Source organism: Stegodyphus dumicola, chromosome 4, assembly GCF_044657685.1.
Source record: "Stegodyphus dumicola isolate Sdum_Otavi_A_Nest chromosome 4, ASM4465768v1".
In the NCBI taxonomy this organism is placed as follows: Eukaryota; Metazoa; Arthropoda; class Arachnida; order Araneae; family Eresidae; genus Stegodyphus; species Stegodyphus dumicola.
In genome coordinates, this window is record NC_140771.1 from 139830692 (window position 1) to 139853587 (window position 22896).

The following is a 22896-nucleotide window of genomic DNA, read 5'->3' on the forward strand; positions in this document are numbered from 1 at the left end:
ATCCTAAATTTTGAGACCTGCTATATATTTTATACCGGGCCCCTCTCAGACATTTTTTTCCAGGTAGCTGCCAACTGTTAATTTTTTTTAAAAAATTAATTTTGCATACTTTTGATGTGCTTCTAGTGATGAGTGCTTGAATATAGTTATGTAAGTCTAAAGACAAAAAATTTTAAAATTTCGGTAGAAATTTAAAATTAAAAAAATAAAATTTATGTTTTTATTCACTTTGAGGATGCAACCCGGCTGAACACACTTATGTAAACTATGGGTAAAAAGCTTTTTAAGTTGATTTAAAATCAATATTATTATTTTATTAAAAAAATTAGCAAATATAACACTGCATGTGTAAATTGTATCATGCTGTAACTGAACTAGTATAATATTACAAGCAGATGTAACTCAGCCAAAAATTAAAAAAAAAAAGAAAAATGAAGCACTATGACTCAGAAAGTATGTTGCATTTTTGAAGTTGTATTTTATGCTTTAGATAATACAGTCAAAAGTCGTTAATCCGGACTCGTCGGGACTTCGGCGATTCCGGATTATAGATTTTTCCGGATTATAGATCATCAGTTTAAATCTCGTAAGATGGCATGCAGAAATTCTAAAATTAAAAATATGAAACCGTAATTTATGAAATAAAGAACAATTATAATCTAAAGGGTATCAAAATTTGCAAAAAGAAAAAGCTTAATATTTATTTGTTTACTTTATTAAACATTTCTTTCAATGTAAGTTGTTTAAGTTTTGCTTCGTTTCATGTGATAATACTTTCTCTATAATTCTATTAAACAGACATAATTTCTTGTTCAGTTACAAAGTTACGCTGTTCAAGTCCTATAATTGCTGTGTCGAGAACACCGACTAATTTGTCAATCGAAATTTTTTCGTTTTCAATAACCTCTGTTACTTTCTTCGCTATCGAAAGCGAATTATAATGACGAGGAACTTGTTTTAAATCATATCAAAGACGGAGCATATCGAGATGAAATACTACATTTGGTAAGGAATTATAAGCCAAATAAAATAAAAACATCTGCGCTGAAGATAAAGATAGTGTTGACAGATCAACTTAAAATTCATTACGCGCCCGCCACGCGGCGGTCCCCCCGCCGAGCAGCGTGAAATTGATAAACAGATTTCGGATTTCAAAACATACTTTCGCTTTAGATCGATTTAGATGCAAAACATACTTTCGCTATTAACAAATATATATCGGAAATTCTGTTTGATATAATCGAAAGTTTAAGCTTACTTTTATAAAATTGCTCTTACAGTCTGCAAAAAATAATAAGCCGGATCCAATTCGAAAATTAAGGAACAACGCAATCATCAACATTAACTGAAATAGATAATTAGATAATTTTAGCTTATACGTCCATTATAATAAAACGCGCACGCGAAAACGTATTCTGCACTTGCGCAAACTCATATGCGCAGTCGTAAAGGGTCTTACGCGCACGCGTAAACGCCTATGCGCATGTGTCAACGCGGCGCATGCGCAGAAAGTTTTTAGTTTTGAGGTCCGGATTATAGATCATTCCGAATTATGGGTGTCCGAATTAACGACTTTTGACTGTATGTGAAAAAAACTATGCTTCATACTATGATATCAAGAATCGCCCCCTTCCACGCACACACACTTTAGATGATCGAGGACCTATGGTGATTTCCTATATGTTTTACCACCAATCCTCGAATTCCATATCACAGATTATGTTCTTACTGCATTAATATAAATATTAACAAGACATAGTGCACAATAAAAATTAAGCTTTATTTCGGAACATCGCGCACACTGCCCAACAGCCGGCCTGTTTCGCTCTCTCGCTACTCGTAAGAAACTTCTCCTCTAGGGTTGCCACACTTATCGGAGGGCACAAGGCGCGCTCCTTATCGACATCACCACAGACCGTAAGGGTCCCATTTTTATTTTTTGTAAATATAGGTTGTAATATATATCTTTTTGTTCAAGATGAAACGTCGTTAAACAATTTTTTTATTTGATCTCTTACAAAGCGCTTATTCAGATTTTCAACCCCTTTGGCTTCCTAGGAGTTGTTTTTAAACTTTTGGATAAACATGGCGTCTAAATCTTTTGGCATCTAAAACGGGCCTTAGAAATATTTTCCCTCCTTTCACCAATTGTGAAAATTTATTTCGGAAACAACCTGTTTGTATCAACCAGAGGGCGAATTTCTCTTGTGTTCTCTACAGGGTTGCCACGCTACCTGGAAAACCGGGAAACCTGGAAAAAATCAGGGAATTCGGAAATTGACCAAAAAATTCAGGGAATTTAAGTGTTTTAGTCAAAATCTGGAAAAGTTGGGGAATTTCATACAACGATCCCACTAAAAAAGGCGAGGTTTGTGCCGACGTCGGCAGAGATAACTTTTTTGGTGAATTGTGTATCACGTGAGTGTCATTCGGGCAGCTGGCATAGAGCCAATTTTCGCAGCTCCAATTTGATTGTCTTTTAGAAAGGCAAATCAAGTTTCCCGCAACTTTTGGTTTCCAGTAACCTCGAGAATCGCATGTGCAGTGCATGAACTAAAGAAAGTACCTGTTCTCGTATAAAACAAAATGGGTTTAATCCTAGTATACGGTACCATGAAGGTTAGAATAAAAAAATATGTATTGTAAAGAAAGAAAACCTCTCTGCAACAGACGTGGCTCCGTTCCATCATAGAGGGAAACAGCTGTGCATGCGCAATATATCTGTCGCTCAAAACCGGTGTCGAAGTTCGAAGGTCACGTTATCAAGAGTTCATAAAATGAATGTCGTTTAAAATTTCTTTAAACTCTAAAGGAAAAGAAAATATTTTTTGGCGCAAGTAAATTAATTCATGGATTAGTTATTTTGGGGGGGGGAAACTTCAAAAATCCGTTTTTAAAAATATTGTGAAAAATCCAAGAAAAAAAATGTTCTTTGATAAAACGTTTCTTCTTAGATTTTTCGCAATAATTTAAAAACGGATTTTCGTAGTTTTCTTTTTTGTCAAAGAATGTTTCTTCTTAACACATGTTTCTCAATTTCCTGTACACATCGCGGAGAGGGAAATTCTGGCCGCCAGGTTCCGTCGCCAAATCCCTTGGCAAATTTTTCCTCCGCTTTCTACCCGCGTAATAGCATTTAGGTGTATGGAACCTTTTCTTCTTTACATAGACGTTCTTTGGTTAGAATAATCTCCATGTGCAGCGGGATTTGGCGACATGATGATGAGCAGCAAATGAGTCATTTTGTTCTTGGCGACAATCTAATTTTCAAAATCGTTCGAAGGCCGTACCGTATACTAGGATTTTACCGCAAAATCTTTTTTTTTCTTTTCTTTTTAATAAATACCTTGTCATTTTGCAGTAAAATAAAAAAATTGTAATCAGTCATCTAGGCTAACCATGTAATATAACTATATTCGCTAAAATATCGTTGATTATTCTAATTCAATTTTTAAGTAATTATCTTAATTTTTATGTTATTCATATCATTTAATGTTGCTTCTTCCCTCTAAATTTATTTATCATTAGTAAATAATATTTCCAAATTTCAGGAAATTTTCTCTGGCATAATCCTGAAATTAATTCTAGCAGTGTGATAACATCACGAAATTTAATGCACATGTTTTTTCCTTATGTATGCTGCGAAATAAATATAAAATACCTCAGTTTAGTAAAAAAATATCATTAAATAGATTTCTTTCTTTCATTTAGCTGCAGAATGTCTGCAAAAAAAAAAAAAAAAAAAAGCCTTATTTTATTCCAGATTGGGGAGATTCTAATCTCAATCTTCAGTGGAGAAAACAACTCCTATTATATTTGTGTTTTCAAGTGTTAAGGTGCCTTTTAAGAAGACACCTCACACAAATTAAATTTACCTAAAATCTAACGTAGCTTTTAGCATTGCGTTGTGATTTATAAGAACCGAATTAGCCTCATGTTGAACTGGTGATGATCATGAGTAATAATTAAATAAAACGTAAAATTGCTATCCAATGTATATATCTTAAATTTTATTAAGTTTCTTAAGTGGAAAAGTAAACAAAATTATCAAACAAAGTGTACCAAGAATAAATGTCCTCTGGGATTTATTGAATAATTAAGTGAATTTGCTACACAGTACAAGTAATACCATAATTAATTTACCTCTTAGCACAGCCAACGTACATTACGCGGATAGACTGGAATTTTCTTGAAACATACCGGGAAAAGTCATGGAATTTCATTCTCCTGTTTGAGTGGCAACCCTGTCTCTAGTCTTTCATGAGAAATTAACAAAGAATTAAAAAAGAATTTCCCTAAAGAATAAAAGCATGCTTTCAAACCAGCAGTTTTTGTGATTACACTATGAGATGGAACTTAAGTACATTTCCATTTTAAGCGAGCTTTCCCTTTGTATGATCTTATTACACCTCACAAAGGGAAGAAGGTGTGGCTCCCGAATGACAAATTGGTTGTCAATCACCTCTTTTCATTTTCCTTGCATTCTAGGATTTTGAAAAACACGAAGCAACAGGTATCTTTTGGGGGCTAGCATGCCACATTTAACCCCCACAATTGTGTAAAGTTTTGACCCCAGACGGCAATTTTGAAATCGATGAGTCTTTCTCTTGGGAAAGGGATAAGTGCTGAAATAAAATTTTAGCTAAATACAGACGAATGAAACTTGAGCTGAGTACACAAATAATAAATGAAACTAATATACTGTATTCTCAGCAATCATTTTCTAGTGATGAGAGGGATGGAAAAATCAGTTACACTGTGCTATATAGTTAGCAAGAGATGTAATAGAAAAGAACTAAGTTTCATTACTTGTACTAAAATACTGTGTTGAGGTTTATATTATTTTTAATATTTTGTTGATAATAATCAGAAAAAAAGTAAAAAATCTGACAGCTTTCAGGTTTTATATTACGCCCAAAAGGGCATTTTTTTTAATGTTTTGTGTGATACCTTTATTATCATATTCACTTAAACCATAAAATTCAATTCAACAGCAATATCACAAAATATTTAGAAAGAGCATAGCTTTAGATTTTCTGATACATAGTTACATGAGCTGAAGATAAAAGTTTTTTTTTTTTTTTTTTGGTACAATGTTGCCATTGCTCGCTTTGAAAGCATCAAGTTTGTTAATCAAAAATTTGTTAAAATTTTACAAACTATAAAAGAGATAATAAAATAATACCAAATTCGATTTTCCAAATGCCCACATTCGAGGGGAGGACTATGTTATTCAAAATTTGATGTCTCTAGGTGGTGTAGTTTTTCACATTGCGAGAAACATGCATACATTCCTGCAGATTCTTCATTATTTAATTTCTTTAAATATAATGTTGGTCTCTAAGATTTGGTGGCAACAATTTGAGAAGTGAAACATCATTTTATAGTGGACGACACAAAATGCCAAAAAGAAATTAATAGCACTTCTGGGCAAATTCCCCCTTAGGGCTAACAATGCAATTGAAACATTTGGTGTGAAATTTCTCAAAACATTTGGTGCAAAGTTTCTCAATTAGGGGGGATTCCATAGTTTCAGAAGTAGAATGTGGTGATTCTTTTATTTAGCTGTTTAATATTGAGTTTTAGTTTTTGAATACAAAAAACTACTTTTATTCAGGTTTATAAATTAAACAACACAATTTACAAAAAAAAAAAAAAAAAAAAAAAAAAAAAAAAAATTTGTAAATTGTGTTGTTTAATTTATAAAGCACATTAGAAAATAATCTAAATCTAAATAAATGTATATATATGTATTTTGCAAATTTTGGGAAAGGGAGGAATGATCTAACAATGGTGAAGGGATTCATGGGACAAAAAATGTTGAGAACACCTGAATTAAGTCAGCGTAAGCACTTTAATATACAGCTCTGAATGCATTCAAATATCTTAGCATCATCAGAGAATGAAGTTTGTTATTTTAGTGGTATTAAAGGTACTGACTTCTGACAGTGAGAATTATTATATACTTCAATAAATTGAAGCTCATATGTTGTTTATTATAATAGGAAGTTCTTGTGTTATATTTATGAATGCAGTCTGTATGCTTAGAAGAGATAAAGAACTTCCTCCAGTCATAGTATTGAACTAAGGTAAATGATCTAAAGAAGGTGTTAAGTGAGTGTATTACCTTCGGTTAAATTTATTACTGAAGTAAGAGAAATGATTTAAAGAGGATATTAAAATGCCAAAAATAATTATGCCCTAAAATAGTATAAAACTGCAGTTACTTTAATCATGGCAGAATTCAACAATAATTTGGATTTATTTTTTTCTATGAAGACTGTTATATGGGTCAGAAGCTTTATATGTGTAATATTCATGATTGGGCAGTGACAAAGCTTTTGATAGCCAGTATCCAAGCTTAAGCTTGGTTTGATTCATGTTAGGATTGTAAAACTTAAATCATGGAAAAGTAATGGTGTATTGTTCTGTATCAAGTGGATCAGTCCACCTTCACTGTCTCTCTCATTTTTGGGAAAAGTATGTTCATGATCCCATATGGTTTGGATTCAAACTAAAGCATTGAAGTAGACTAGTTATGAATATTTACACCACATTATGATAGAAGTCTCTGGGTCCATTAATTGATCAAATCATTATTACCAACTAGTTCTAGAGGTCCTTTTATCAAATGGTATATCTCAAAGGAGCTTATCACACAATGAGTGCACTACATCATATTGCAAAACTAGCAACAGAATAGTTTGAAGAGCATGAAAGTGATTCTATCGATCCTGCTATTCAGTTCACTTTTGAACTTGAGACTTGCAATTCTCTTCCGTTTCTCGACATTCTGGTCACACGTAACACATCCAATTTCAGTACTACAGTTTACCGTAAACCTTCATCTGTTTGCCTTCCACCACACTTTAAATCATGTCATCCGACTAAACAAAAGTTAGCTTCATTTTATTCCTATGTTTTCCGTGCTCTTCAAGTTTGCTCCTCCAAACTAGCCCTTGATGAAGAACTAAATTATTTAAAAGCAATAGCTATTGACAGGGGCTTTTCACCCAACATTATTAATCAAGCAGTTAAAAAATTCTCATCTCAACACACTAAAAGCCACACTCTTATTTTAGGAGATTATAAAAATTCTGTTGTCATTCCCTTCTTTCCATCAATTAGCTATAAAGTTGCACATATTTTGCAGAAATTTAACTTTCGAGTTGTTTATTCTCCCATCAATAAAATTCGGACTTCTATACTCAAAGACCCCATTCCGGATATGAATTCCTGGGGTATTTATAGGATTCCTTGCCAGTGTGGTTTAATTTACATTGGCCAGACTAAGAGAGCCTTAAAATTTCGTGTCAAAGAACATGAGGCATATGTTAGAAAAAAGGAAACACAGAAGTCTTCTGTTGCTCAACATTGTTGGTCCGAAAATCACACTTTCAATTTTTCTGCTGCTAAAATTATTCAAAAAACATCTTCCATTGGAGAACTGGATTTTCTAGAGGCATTTCACATTCATAAAAATCTTTCTGTTCTAGTTAACGACCCTAATTCCAATCCAAATTTGCCTTCGGCTTTTAGAGAAATTATGTTTTAGTTCTGGTTTCGCCAACAGATGGCGCCACTTGCTTATTCTTGTCCAGGCTTTCTTATCTTATCTAATCATTATTTCCTATCTTGTTCATTTGCGGTTTTGCAGCTGAAGATGGTGGTTCGGTAAAACCATCGAAACTAGTCCTGTGAAAATTTTGCAAATATTACGCTGATTTTTGTTGTTTGATTTCTGAATTAGTATTTATTCGGCGTGTTATTGTGTCTTAAGCATGAAAGTGAGTTTAAACATCTTTTTTAAGCTGAGTAATCTCATGAAGTAACTCCACATCATCGAGTTATTTTGATAATTCTAGAGAACTTAAAAAACATTTTTTCCCCTTCCAGCATCATAAGTAAACTAATGGCTGTTCTGTGTGAGGAATGGTTAAAAATACCTCTAATCATTGCAAAAGGCATTACTTATTAGTCCTGGGCTATAAAAACGTTTAGTCAGTGGACTAAAAATAAACTCTTAATCATTGGATGTGAGTGAGATTAGAAACAGTCCTATCCACTCTGCACTCTCAGCATATTCATACAATATGATTTTCATGAGCTTTGCTTGATTTGCTGTCATAGCATGAAATAGTAATGGTCTCTAAATTTCAGTTTCTTAAAAATGGAGACTGCTATATGTATTATAAAAATATAGCAATTTTAAATCCATTCTTGATAATATAACTTTATATAATTTGAGTACAGTTTAAAATGATGATAGCTAATTGCTAATACAGTGTACTTTAGATTATCTGGGCTAATGCTAGAGAAGTAGGTTATGGATAATTAAAAAATACTGGTTATCCAAACTATCAATTTTCATGCATATTGTATGTTTTTATTTCTTAAAAAAATCAGTAATTTGTTTTTGAGAACATTTAAATATTTGTAGAATTTCATGGTGTATTTTTGAGAGTGCTGTTATATCATTGTATTCGAATCCCCTTTGATTTAATGAAATCCTTGAATTTCTTTATGCACATGTGACCGCTGATTGGCCCTTCCTAAATCATGTTAGCATAGCCGAATCTAAGTTTTTGTGTGTTGAGAATTGTTTGAGAATAGAATTGAATCATACAAATATTCACAGAATTCAGGTACAAAATTTGAAATGGACTGTATCATCTTTTATTTTACTTATTTAACTTTATTCTTATTTAACTTATTTAACTTTATTTTATTTTACTTTTATTCTGTTAACCTTTTGAAGACGGGCTGGCCATTATAGTAGCCTCTCTTTGAAAAGACGGGGTTGTCCACTTTAGTGGCCATGTTTTTTTCCCCCATTTTCCAGGCTGAAAAGTGGGGTGAAATGTCAAATTTGATGTCCCTAGGGTTTTAACCACTTATCTCTTTCAAAAGTCTTCCTTTTGGGACATAGATGCACCCCTCTGAGAATCCATTAAACTACACACAAGAATCTTTGTTGCAAATAGGAGGTGATTTCTTAAAGGGGGGAAGCATTCGGTTCAAGATTCCCCGTCCTTTGGTAGCTTTTACTGCTACCAAAGACCCGGCCTCAAAAGGTTAACAGACATTACACATACATATATGAAAACTTATGTAGAATATTTACTATTTAGATGGACACTCTTGTCATTCACTCCGTAACATACATTTCACAAACCTGAGCTACCAGCATACACTCAATCAATGTCAGCTAACTTTCAACATTTTTCCTTTCTTTCAGTTGCCAGATCACTAGTTAAACAATACTCTCAGTATATCTTGTTGTCACTTCACTTCTGTCTTAACATACTGCCCAGGTTAGGTATTTGTTACACAGTTAACAATGACCAAAATTAAACAGTTTTTAAATCACCATATAGTCCAAAGCATGTGTGACAAAAATTTAAATTGATACACATGAATAAAGCAATAAACATAATTAAACACAGAATTTGAAATGCAGAAAATATGAATTCAAATACAATGCATAAATAATAATAAATTTTTTTAACTCTGCAAATATACATTGAATTTATGTAACATCTACTGGTAGTACAGCTAATTTAGTTATTGGCCTTTTTAAAATACCTGACTTGGTTTTTACAGTACAAACTGTAACTTTACCATAAATTAGTTCTTCGATTTTCCCTAGTAACGAAGTTGAAATGGACATGTTGTCTTCTTTTAGTAAAACTATAGTGCCTTTTTTAATGTTATCCTTAGAAAAATACCACATAAAATGTTGCTGTAAATGACATTTTGTCACCTTTTCCACAAATATTGGATTACTTTAGTAGTGCACTTTCAGCACTTTAAAAATTATGAGAGAAATCAGTAAGATCAGGCTCTGTCATAGATGTTAAAGGTCGCCCGACTAAAAAGTGTAAGAGTGTAAGTGCTTCCAAATCATTGGCGTCATTCGACAGCAAGGATATTGGATGTGAATTTAAAATTCCTTCAGTTTAGTTCAAAATTGTAACTCCTCAAATGTAAAAATCAACCTTACAACTGCACGTTTAAGATAAAACTTAAGTGATTGCTTCTCAGATACCTAAAGTGAGGAGCCCTGGAAGGAATAAATTTCCAGTGAATCCTTTCAGGTGTCAGATATTTAGTTAGAATTCATCAGGGTATTTTACCAAATTGCATAGTCGCTTCAATTCATTGGTAGCCCCAACAAAATTTCATGCATTGTCGCTATATTTCCCTCTTCTAGAATTAAATTGTTTTAAGGTTGCAATAAATGATTCTGTAGACAAATTTGAAACGATCTGTAGATGGACTGCTTGAGTCGAGAGGCAAACAAAAATTGCAACATAAATCTTGTTCACTATGCTCTTCCTCTGAGATGTATATTTTGTACCAAAAAGGACTACAAAAGTCAACACCAGTGTGGTTAAACGGAAAGGGTAGATTTAGCCTTTCTAATGTCAAACTGTCCATCTTTTGATCCAGCAATAGTGGTTTTACCTTGGCACACATTACACATTTTCTTACGATCTTTCTAGCAAGATTATATCTACTTATTGGCCAAAAATTTTGTCTAACACTATGCAAGAACAATTGTGCCCCAGTACGAAAGGGTCGAAGATGGTGGTCTAACAAAACTAAATGAGTCAATTTATGATTTTTTGGCAAGACAGCAAGGTGCCTTGTGTTAAAAGGCAAGTTAGCTTGCTGTAGTCTACCACCTACTCTAATAATTTGAGATTCTTTAATTGATTAATTGATTGTATTATATTGATTATATTAGATTAATTGATTATATTAGAGTTTCTTTAATTGATTATATCAAAGTATAATGAAGGATTTTGATTTGTCTCACCTCTGATAAGGCCTTTTGAAATGTGTTCCACTCTTTTTAAATGTGTCTTGCTCTTTGAAAGGAAGTGGATCATCCCACTCTAGATGTAAAAGCCACATCTTTTGCAAAAACATCTTAGCACGCATGATTACAGGTCCTAGAAATCCTAAAGGAACCAACAGTTTAGCAATATCTGCCAAAACTGAGACAAACTAGACACAGTAAAACTAAAAGAGTCTTCTGGATTCCATCTTAAACCTAGAGTCTTTCTGGGGCTTTGTGAAGATTCTTCAAAATGATACTCTTGTTTTTCGAATGGAACTCCTGTCAGGGGACATAGTTGTTGTTTGACTTCTAAATTAAAACTTGAGATTCATCTAAAAAGAGGCATAAAAATTTTTAACTGACTATTTTTAACCTACTTCCCTTTTCTTACTTCCCCTACTCCTTGAATTATTCAGGAAAGCTTTGCCATTTTACTAAGGAAAGCAATTTCCTTTCACTTGACGAAACTTCCTTTACAGTCGAGGAACATAGTTATTTTTTCTTGGATCTACAATTTCTTAAAAATCTTAAAACATAATTCCAAAGAGAATTGTTAATAGTTACTGTCAAATTTACATTAGAAATAAATTTCAGTTCGTGTACATAGTTCTCATTTGATTTTTCCAAGTTGTTATTAACACTGTTATAATTAATGACCTGTTGATACAGGAAATTTGGTCCTTGATACCATGAAGAGTTATTAACAATATTTTCTGGGCTCAGACCACAAGAAATTAGGTCGTCAGTTTCAGAGACTTAATGCAAGTAAATAATTCCACCATATCCAATCTTTGAAGTATCAGCAAAACAGTGGAGCTCAGTTCCTTTAATTGATTATATTAGAGTGTAATGAGGGACTTTGATTTGCCTTACCTTTTGAAATGTGTCTTGCTCTTTGAAATGAAGTGGATTATCTTATTCTACATGTAAAAGCCACATCCTTTGCAGAAACATCTTATCATGCATGATTACAAGTCATAGGAAACCTAAAGGATCCAACAGTTTAGCAATATGTGCCCAAAACCGAACATTTAGTACAGATGTTAGACGAACTAGACACAGTAAAACTAAAAGAGTCTTCTGGATTCCATCTTAAACCTAGAGTCTTTCTGGTGCTTTATGAAGATTCTTCAAACTGATACTCTTGTTTTTCGAATAGAACTTGTTCTAAAAGAATTTTTTCGTTTGAGCACCACTTGTGCAATTCCATTTTCATAGATTGTAGCATGGTTAGTAACTGCTGTTGCAGTTCTACAGCAGAGGTGACATCCTCTGCACCAGACAAAATGTCATCAACATAAAAATCGTTGAGTGTCGTTTTAGAAGCCAATGGATTCTTATCCCTTTCATCTGTGGCGAATTGCCTCCAAACTCTTGTTGCTAAAAAAAGTGCTGGTTTTGTTCTGTATGTTATGGTAAGTAATTGATAAAGCTTAGATGCATCATTAAACGTAGTTTCCCTAAAGGTGCATTGAAGTTTGCGTTGCTCAGGATTTATATGAATCTGCCAATACATTTTGCATATATCAGCAGTGAAAGCCACCTTGTGTTTTTCTGAATTGTAGCAAGGTAGAGAACAGGTCATTTTGAACCACACCTCCATTCATCAAGCAGTCATTTAATGAAAAGCCTGACGATGAAGGAGCCGAAGCATCGAGTACCACTCGAAACTTAGTTGCTCTCTGCTCTATAAACACCATGATGAGGCATTATGTATTTAGGAGTTTCTGACACACTCTGCATTTTTTGCGTATGCCCTAACGCTTCATATTCATTCGTGAATTCACAGTACATCCTAGAAATGTCAAGGATTTTGTCTAGTCTCCTCTATAAATTATCTAACTGTTGTGTGTGGCCAGTTGCAAAGAGTCAATCAACTGGATATCTTGCTTTAATGGTAGAGTCACTACATATCTACCCTTGATATCCCGCTGATGTGTTTTCCCAAAATGATCCTCACATTCTACTACTTCTTTATTTTTTATTTTGAGAGATTCTGTAACAACTTCAATTTTCCAAAAAGACTTGATTGGTGAATTTAACTCCTCTTAAACTGTCATAAATCCACAGTGAATTGTACTGTCTGAATTTGAACCAAAATTTGCACCACTAGCAATGTATCCAAACACGGAATTTTGAAAAGTAAAATTTGAATTTCATGGATGCATTAAATCAGCCTTCAATAGTTCATAAAAGCATTCTGCACCTAACAAGGCATCTATTTTCTGTGGTTTATTAAAATGCGGATCCGCTAGTTTAATATTTTGAGGAAGCTGTGAAAATAATGCACTGGTACTAAATCATTAATTTTAGTTACAACAAAGAATTCAAGAGCTCTGTGGTAATCATACTTGTTTGATATCACAGCAGTAAGCTTGGATTTTACTGATAAAGCCATTCCATTTAAACATGACATTGCTATGTTAATTTTATTCCTTTTTATTCCAAGCTTATTAGCAAAACCAGAAGTAAAGGAACAACACTGACTTGAGCCAATTAATTCCAAATTGGTTATTTGGTTGCAATTAAATAACATTGCAAAACATCTGGCATTAGCATTTAGCTTAATTGTTTACTGAGGGAGGGAGTCAGGGTTATTAACATATATTTCCTTCCTTCCCACAGGAGTCGCTATGGCAGCAGAGGATTGCGAAATATCTTAATTCGGAAAATGCAACAAAGTATGATGTTTTTTCGTGCATTTTGAACAGCTAAATTCTGAACGACAATTTTTTGCAGAATTAGTTGGATTAAGAGCCAAGCAATTAAAACATAATTTATGTTTTTAACAAATTTAAGACGTTCCCTTACAGTCATTTTCAGGAAAGAATTACATTTATATAACTTGTGAAAATTGTTATTCTTACAACTAATACATGTAAATTCTTTATTTCTAACATTTGACACCAAAGCAGTTATCTTTCGAATAGGTTTGACCTCTTTTTTGCATTAAATACATTACATGACTTTGATGACTGCAAAGTTCTAGCATGATTTTTTAGAAATATAATAAGCTCAGATAATTTAGGTAGCTCATTTGCTTTTGAATCTCTTTCCCACCAAAGATGAGTGGAAACATCTAACTTTTGCAGCAAAATATATGCAAGAAACGTTTTATGAGAAACCCTGTATTTTTTGGTAAATTTTCCAAAGAACTTTAATTCATTTTGTTTACTAATTTTAAAATAGAAGACAGGCTTTCATTTTGTATGGGAGAAATTGACATGAAATGCTTTATTTGAGCATTTTTATTTTTTATATTTATTGAGCATTTTTATTATTATATATTTATTTGACCTAATCACGTTTCTTAGAGTATGTTTCTTCCAAAAGATCCCAAGCAATTTTATAGTTGCTGTTACAAATTGTGATTGACTGAATAATCCTAGCTGCTTCCCCATGAAGCAATAACTTCAAATACAGGAGCTTTTGGGGATCCGTTAATGCATTACTATGAATACTTGAAATGAAAAGACCCCAAAAGCTTAATGCTGAATATTTTCATTAAAAGATGGCAAGTTTAATTTAGGTAATTTTATGCATTGTGCACTAGTATTTTCAATCTTTAAATTACTTGCATCTTTAACACTAAGTTTTGACATTTGTTGTTTAACCCATAAAGTATCAATGTTCTCTTGAACAGTTTGCTGTTCAGTCACATATTTATCAAAATCTTTTAAATCAACTGCTTCAAATAATTTATTAAAAATATCTGAACATGCTCATTGTTAAATTTTGCACATTTATTTTCAAAAAGCTCTAGCTGAACCGAATCACAAGTATACTTTTATAAGTCCAAAGTAAGCTGAACCGAATCACAAGTATACTTTTATAAGTCCAAAGTAGCTTTCGTTATACTTGCTTTTAAAACTCTTTTCTTAATTAACAATGCTTCCATAATTTAAAGCTAATTAATAATACAGAGTATATACAAACAAAGTCACTTATCTCCGTTTGAGGTAGTCCAGATGAAAACCGCAATTTGTAATTCCAATCACACTAGTTGTTTCTAAATATTTTGACAAAGCAAAATGTCACACTTTCTATCAATTTAATAACTTCAAATTTTAGCTTTTTAATCAGCACTTTATCCACAGGCACTAATCTTCCTACCACTGGGTCACTAGGACCACAAATGTTTGAGAATAGAATTGAATCACACGAATATTCATGGAATTCACTCACAAAATTTGTAATGGACTGTATCATCTTTTATTTTACTCTGTTAACAGACATTATACACACATATATGAGAACTTGTGTAGAATATTTGCTACTCGGATGGACACTCTTGCCATCCACTCTTTACATTTCACCAACCCGAGCTTAACATACATTTCACCAACCCGAGCTACCAGCACGCAATTGATGGCGGCTACCTTTCACGTTGTTCCTTTCTACTCGGTTGTCAGATCACTCTAGTTAAACAATACTCTCATTAGACTTTGGTGTTACTTCACTTCTGCCTTAGCAAGAGTTTCATGCTCTTTCAATTAAAAGGACTGTCACAATCTCTTTCGAAGATCTCTAACTTCTTTTTTGTTTAATAATATCATGAAAAAGTTTGCACATCAATTCCATATTTTTGGCGAGCTTTCTTGTCAATTCACAATGTTAAAATCTTTTAATTAATTTAGGTAAGCAACTTCCTTGTGCTTAGTACTTGTAGTGTGTTCTTTATTCACCATTTAGTTCTAAAATTTTAAAAAGACTAAGGAGAAAATATATATGAAACAAAAACATACCAGTGATCAACCGAAACAATGCCTTCAACTGTGCACATGCAGAACAAATTATCCAAAATAATCATCAAAACTAAACACAAAGTTGCATTTCCTTGTTTGTTTTGACACATTTTTGTGCAAAGCATTGTGCTTGTGCATTGGCATTGCCATGCATGGATAATCAAGAGTACAATGTATTTCAAATAATGGACTGTACATTTTAAAGAAAATTTCTCAGGCTGTGATAGTAAAGACTTTGATGAGTAAAATATTTATTAAAGGTAACTACATTGTTGTTAAGAGTTATATTACTTGTCGCTTATGCTTGAATATTATTTTGTTTTTAAAAGCTTTTCACACACTGATTGTGTAAAGATTACAGTATTTCTTATGAATTTTTTTCTTATGAAATATATTTTGGTTACATTGATTTTTTTTTCTTTTTTAAAAGAATCTCCTCTAAAAAATCTCCTATTTATTATATATTGGCAAATATGCTAGATAGCTCCGTAGCACCTATCAGGGTTCAGGTAATCTTAACTAGTTACTTGCTATATACTTAAGATGTTATATTGATTCTGTGAGCAGCTCTCGCCACTATAATAGCTAAACTTGCCAAAGAAACAGATGCAAATAGATGTCAGCTTTCAATTTATTCTATCTCACCAGTTGTAAAAGCTCAGTTAAATTATACAACACAAGTACCAGTTATCTGGATTCTCTGAAAACACAAGCGTTTTTTGGTATTTATGTAATAATGCAATCACCTAGGTGCAAGCTGGTAATTTTTTATGGATGAAAAGATAAAAGCTACTTATTGGGTGCAAGTTTGGGGTTTTTGCCACTGTTTTTAAAAAAATTTCTAAAAGTATTGATATTTATTAGGAGTCAGCAGACATTGCCAACTTAGGAAATGAAAACACATTTAAGGAATTTAAAATATAAATTTTAATTATTAAATAAGACTTACTTGATACACTAGAAAAATAAAACACATTATTCTCCAAGTCTTTCTGTAATTTTTTTGTGCAAATCTTCTTCCCAAGTACACAGCAATCTGTTTTCACTTAAAAAACAGCAAACAATTGCTGAGACTCGGCATTGTGCAGATCTCAGCAGCACTGATTATGTATCAATCCTTGCTGCCCCTTTAGAGATTTTGTGGCAAAATTCTGTATTTCTGCAGAAATTTTACCACAGTTTCTTCCATAGAAGGCAAATTCTGGAAGTGCTCATTTTAAAACCAAGTTAAGTTATTAAATATCATGTTCTTCACACTTAAATCATAAAATTCATACACTGGTGAGAATTTTTTTTTTTTTTTTTTCTGTACAGTGTTGCCATGAAATCATTGAGTTCCTTAATCAAAATCTCATGAATGCTTTACAAAATAAAAATACATCATAAAACAAATTCCAAATTTGTGCTTTCAGGTGCCCATATTTGGGTGAAGATATATATTATTCAAAATTTGATGGCTAAGAAACCATTGTTTTATCACAATGCGAGAAACACACATATATTTATGCAGATTCTTCATTATTTAATTTCTTTAAATATAATACAGAGCTCTAATACTTGGTGGCAACAATTTAAAAAAAGATTTGCCGTTTATAGTGAATCAACGCAAAATGTCAGAACGAAATTAATAGCTCTTCTGGGCAAATTGCCCCTTATGGCTAAAAAGGGGAAAATTTTTTTTTTTTTAAATAAAAATTATTGGAACTTGGAATACAACAAAATGAATGCATATGAAAATGCTGACATTGGGTGACTGAAGAATTGTTATGAGTGTAGGTGTCTGAAGAATGTTTATGCATTTGATAGCCTGAGTTTAGTAGATTCTAGAAATTTGGCAACATTTATTAGGGTGGTTGTGATAACACGCAAGTCCTGCTTTTTTAAACTGTTCAAATTTTGCAAACAATCCAACTTATTTTAACAAATGCTACAAGGTTGACCTAAGACTGAAACTGTTATTCAAACTTCTAGTTTACCATACCAAATTTATCTTTGCACTTTTGTGTCTGACATGAGACAACAGTGCTTTACTAAGAAAGAGAAATTCCAAGGCAAGGAGTGTTGGTGGAAATACCAAAACTTTCCCATACAGCTATGCACAAGTTTTCTGTTAGATAACCATGGAACTTCGTGCGGTTTTTGTTACTCATCAAAAACGGCCCACGTAAATCATAAACACCCATTTCATTCTTTTAAATAATATTATTGGCATATTTCAGTTACATGTTCCAAATGAGACAGAAGCTTATAAATAACCATTTTAAAATATCCTTTTTTCTTTGCTCCAAAAATTGTGATACAGCTTTTGTGATATCATCGCATTTTCGGAACTGCTGTCCTGCAGATGGTTATCCATGGCCAAAAATAGATAATAATCAGGTGGAGCGATGTCCAGGGACTAGGGTGCCTGAGGCAGAACTTCCCAACTGTGTTTTGATTACCTCTTTAGTCGCTTTTGTTATATGAGGTCTGACATTATCTTGGAAGAGGAGAACTCCTCCTCTGTTGACCAGTAGAGGCTGCTTCTGGTGCTGTGCAGCTGAAACTTTTTGCAGTTTTGATGAGCAAACCTCGGCTGTTATGGTTTTTCCCTTTTCTAAATATTCATCGGGGAATATGTCAGGTCTGGTCCGCCAAACACAACAACATTACCTTCTTTTAATGAATGTCTGGTTTAGCAGCCAATGGGCCCAAACTAAAAGTTGACCAATGTTGTTTCCTCTTCTGGTTATCATACATGTTCCATTTTTTTTTTGTCTCATGTCAAGATTTGTCCAGGAACAAAGCTTTAATATGGCACAACAGCAAAGACAAGCACATGTTCAAATGTTGGATCTTGTTTTCCTTGGACAGTATGACCAACCCACTTGCTTAGTTTCCATGTCATCCCAAGATTATGAAGATGTGATTGAATGGTTTCATCAGATACTTCAAACCTATGTGCAAGCGCCTGACAAGTTTGATCAGGATTCTGCTTGATTTCCTCTTCCAGCTGGACTTTGTCGAAGGTTGAGAAAATCGGTGAACCACTTTTGAGCAATCCGTACTCACTGATGTCTCTCCAAGTACGGAGCATATTTTTTTAATGGCCTCTGCAGCTTTGTTTCCTAATTTCAGCCTCAAAATCTCCTTTTCCAGCAACATGTTCTTTGAAAATTGCTCTTCCTGCAAAACTCATACCAAAACTTGCGATGCACTGAACAACTCTCTACTGAATAAGGTTTGAAGGGAATGTAAACATATGATGTCATCAGAATTAATTTAACCACGTGCCAAAAGTAACTGATAGAAAAGATAGAAGAATTTTAACTGAAAAAGATTATAAACTGTATTTAACAGATAGTGCGTTCTATTATTTGCTTTTAAAAATACTTTAATTTAACTGAGAAATTAATAAATATGTATATGCATAATATGTATTTAATTGCTTTCATTATTTGTCTTTAAAAGTCAATCAATTAACTTACATATAATATTTTGAAGCTAAAATTACAATTTTCCATGAGTTGTTTTAGCAAAAATAGACAAAAGATAGTATACTTCTAAAAATAATCACAAAAATTCTTTGCAAAAACTTATATATAAATATTCATTTTAAAAAACAGTTATTTTGATGTTGTGCTAATAAATTTGGATCTTTTCTGTTTTAAGGTAACATGCTAGAAAATTAATTTTTTTTAAATCATAAGAAATATGTATTTTAAAGTTTTTTATTTTAATAAACAGAGAAAGGTGAACATGTATCATGCAATATGTTACTTTTAATTATTTATTTCTTAGAAGGTGCCACTGGTCCAAATGTGATAAAATGGTGGGAAAATGAAACGGGTAAAACAACAACCAACTTCAGCTCTGCCATCTAAAAAAGCTAGCTAAGTTAAAGCATTACATAGCATAGTAAATGGTTACCCAAAGAAATATGTGTCTGATATATAATAATACACTTCAGAAATCTTTTACTGGTTAAACAGTCAAAATGTCGTTAATTCGGACACCCATAATCCGCAATGATCTATAATCCGGACCTCAAAGCTACAAACTTTCTGCACCTGCGTCGTGTTGACGCATGCGCGTAAGACCTTTACGGCTGTGCATATGCGTGTGCACATGCACATAATAAGTTTACGCATGTGCATTTTATGTATAATGGACGGTATAAGCTAAGCTAAAATTATCTAATTCAGTTAATGTTGCAGATTGCGTTGTTCCTTAATCTTCGAATTGGATCCGGCTTATTATTTTTTGCAGACTGTTAAAGCAATTTTATGAAAGTAAGCTTGAACTTTCGATTATGTCAAATAGAATTTTCGATATATATTTACTAATATGTAAAGGATCTAAAAAGGGAAAGTATGTTTCGAAGTCCATTAAACAAAAAGTGGAATTGCTGCAAAAAATGGGTAAAGGCATATCCTTTGTTTCTCTAACCATTCCGAAATCTGTTTATCAATTTCACGCTGCTTTGCGGCGGGGAGGGGGGGGGAAACATCGTGGCGCGGAATGAATTGGAAGTTGATCTGTCAGCACTATCCTTATCTTCAGGGCAGATGTTTTTATTTTATTTCGCTTATAATTCCTTACTATATGTAGTATTTCATCTTGATGTACTCCGCCTTTGATATGATTTAAATCAAATTCCTCGTCATTATAATTCGCTTCCTACAGTGAAGAAAGTGACACAGAGGTTATTGAAAACGAAAAAATTTCAATTGACAAATTAGTCGGTATTCTCGACACAGCAATTATAGGACTTGAACAGCGGAACTTTGTAACTGAACAAGAAATTATGTCTGTTTATAGAATTAAAGAGAAAGTATTATCACATAAAACAAAGCAACTTAAACAACTTACATTGAAAGAAATGTTTAATAAAGTAAACAAATAAATATTAAGCCTTTTTTTTTTTTTTTTGTAAATTTTGACACCCTTTAGATCATAATTGTTTTTTATTTCATAAATTAAGGTTTCATATTTTTAATTTTATAATTTCTGCATGTCATCTTACCAGATTTAAACTGATGATCTATAATCCGAAAAAATCGATAATCCGGAATCGCCGAAGTCCCGACGAGTCCGGATTAACGACTTTTGATTGTAATTATTTTGGGGGAGGGGAAAGAAAAAAAAAAGGATGTTGATATAATTTAAAGATAACCAGTAGGCAAAAAATATACTTTGGCTGTTTCAGAAGTTGCCCCATATATCTCTTTGATAGAAATTTGTTGTATGTCCTTCTGTAATGGAAAAGATCTATGAACTCCCATGAGAAAAGCTAGAAGATATTATATTTTGAAATATGTTTCCTGATATGTACATTTTTTTAAAATTTCATTTCATTGTACATTTTTTTTAAGCTTTATCTAAAATCATCATAAATATTTTTAGCCATGAACAAGTCAAGCTGGCTCTTGTGATATCTAATAATGATATTATGTTGCTTGATAGCGTAAGTAATGCTGCCCCGACTTGTTTAAAGGGTATGTAAATCCATATAATATTTATTATTTTAGTATGTAATGCTTGTACCGATAATACTATTTTGGAAGAAAATATAATTTAGTCCAATGATCAATATACTATTAAAAGTATCTCCTTAATAAAAGGTTAGTCATTTTTTAGCACAAATGGCAGCCTAACCAAGGCACTGATTTCATCAAGTATTGGTGGGCTGCTGATACAACCAAACTTTTCTGGTATTATTCATAAAGTATAGTTGTCAATGCTGGATAGATGAATATTATTTTATTCAGAAGAATCATAAAACTGTTCAGGTTGAAGATCATGAAGAATTTTAGACAGATTAGAACTAAAATATTCCTTATACCATATTTATGTCATAGAAAGATAACTCATTGTTTTGTTCTAATAAACCACTCCTTTCAAGATGCACAAAAACCATGAATGACTATAGAAAAATCTGGTAGCACACAGTGTTCAGTAACCTGTCAGCTCAGGTGAATGCAGTTAACATGAAACGGGCTGTTGCACTGCCCCAGGGTAATATAATGGTGATTTTCAGATGGTTTATGAATATTTGAAGAAAAATAGTTATGCACAAGAAATTATTCTATGCATCTTCATCAAATCATTAGTCAGAGTTGAATGATAATATAGCTTTTCACAGCATGAGAAAGTTTAGGTGATATAACCCTATATGAAATGTACTAATTGAAATTTGAAGCCATTGGATCTGTCTGCTGCTGGCCATTTGGCAGAAGATAAGAACATTATTGGTAAAAAGTAGCAAAGAGTGAAGAAAGAGCCGGAGATTTTGGAATTGACAGTGCGGATTCAAATAGTAAGCACTGAATGAAATTAAGGGATAGTGGGACTTTTTCAGCCAAATATATTGGGGTAGAGAAATATAAATTAATTTTATGATCTAAGCCTAATGTTACATTACGATAAGTTGATTAAGAGCAGGCAATTAAGTAATAATTTTAGTTAAAATATCCAGATTTAATATTAATTTCTTTGATATTTTGCATATTTTAATTGTTTCATAGTCCACTGATTTCCTCAAAGTTGAGATGAGATATATATAACTTAGCTAGCAAGTAGGCACATTTTTTAAGTGTGTTCAAATGAAAGCACATTTTTTCTTATTTTGTTACTGCTGATAAGGAATAACTTTGATCAAAGCAGATGTTTAAATATGGTCTTTTGTGTTCACATTGTATAATTTTACCATGTGTTGTGGCATAATTTTTGTTTCAATGTTGTGTTAAGAATGGAGAGCATAAAAGTTCATTTTCATCATATTATATTCTTTTATTTAAAAATGCATTAAATAATTATTTTCTGTAAAAAAAGGGCTTATTAAAAGAAGCTGTAGCTAAAAATCCACGTTATGCAGTTCAGGAGGTACCAGAGAGATTGAATATCCCAAAAGGTACTGTGCATGATCATTTGAAGAAGACTGAGTATGTAAGCTGCTGTTATGTTTCACAAACTTTGAGTAGAATATGTTTGCTTGAGTTTTGGCATGATTCTTTGTCAAAAAAATAGAGGCTTCTTTTTTTGAAACTGCTTTGTACTGGAGATGAGAAGTGGATACTGTATAATAATGTTACGAGGAAAAGATCACAGGCTAAGCCAAAAATCCTCCTTTATTAGCAACTGGAAAGGGGGCTGCATCCTCAAACATAAACATTGTGTATGGTGGGACTACAAAGGAACTGGATAATGTAAATTATTGGCACTGATTCAAATAATTAACCCCCCAAATGTTGTCTTTTGTGATGAAAATGCCGAGCCCATTATTTCACTGAATGTTAAAGATGAAAATGCCGAGCCCATTATTTC

The 22896-nt window shown here is 32.7% G+C and overlaps 1 protein-coding gene across 6 annotated transcripts in view; it reads left to right on the top strand.

Moving 5' to 3' along the window:
• LOC118190395 (WD repeat-containing protein 89) overlaps window positions 1-22896 on the top strand; it is a 139739-nt gene that overhangs the window by 53371 nt on the left and 63472 nt on the right. For 4 of the 6 annotated variants that reach the window (XM_085815552.1, XM_085815553.1, XM_035361090.2 and 1 more), the window contains exon 3: window positions 20977-21068. The exons of 1 other annotated variant lie outside the window; for it this stretch is intronic. In XM_085815552.1, coding sequence (XP_085671678.1) covers window positions 20977-21068 — 92 coding nt within the window. Of the gene's footprint in view, window positions 1-20976; window positions 21072-22896 lie in introns of those variants that run through there. One more of the 6 variants, XR_015040800.1, reaches the window with a different exon arrangement.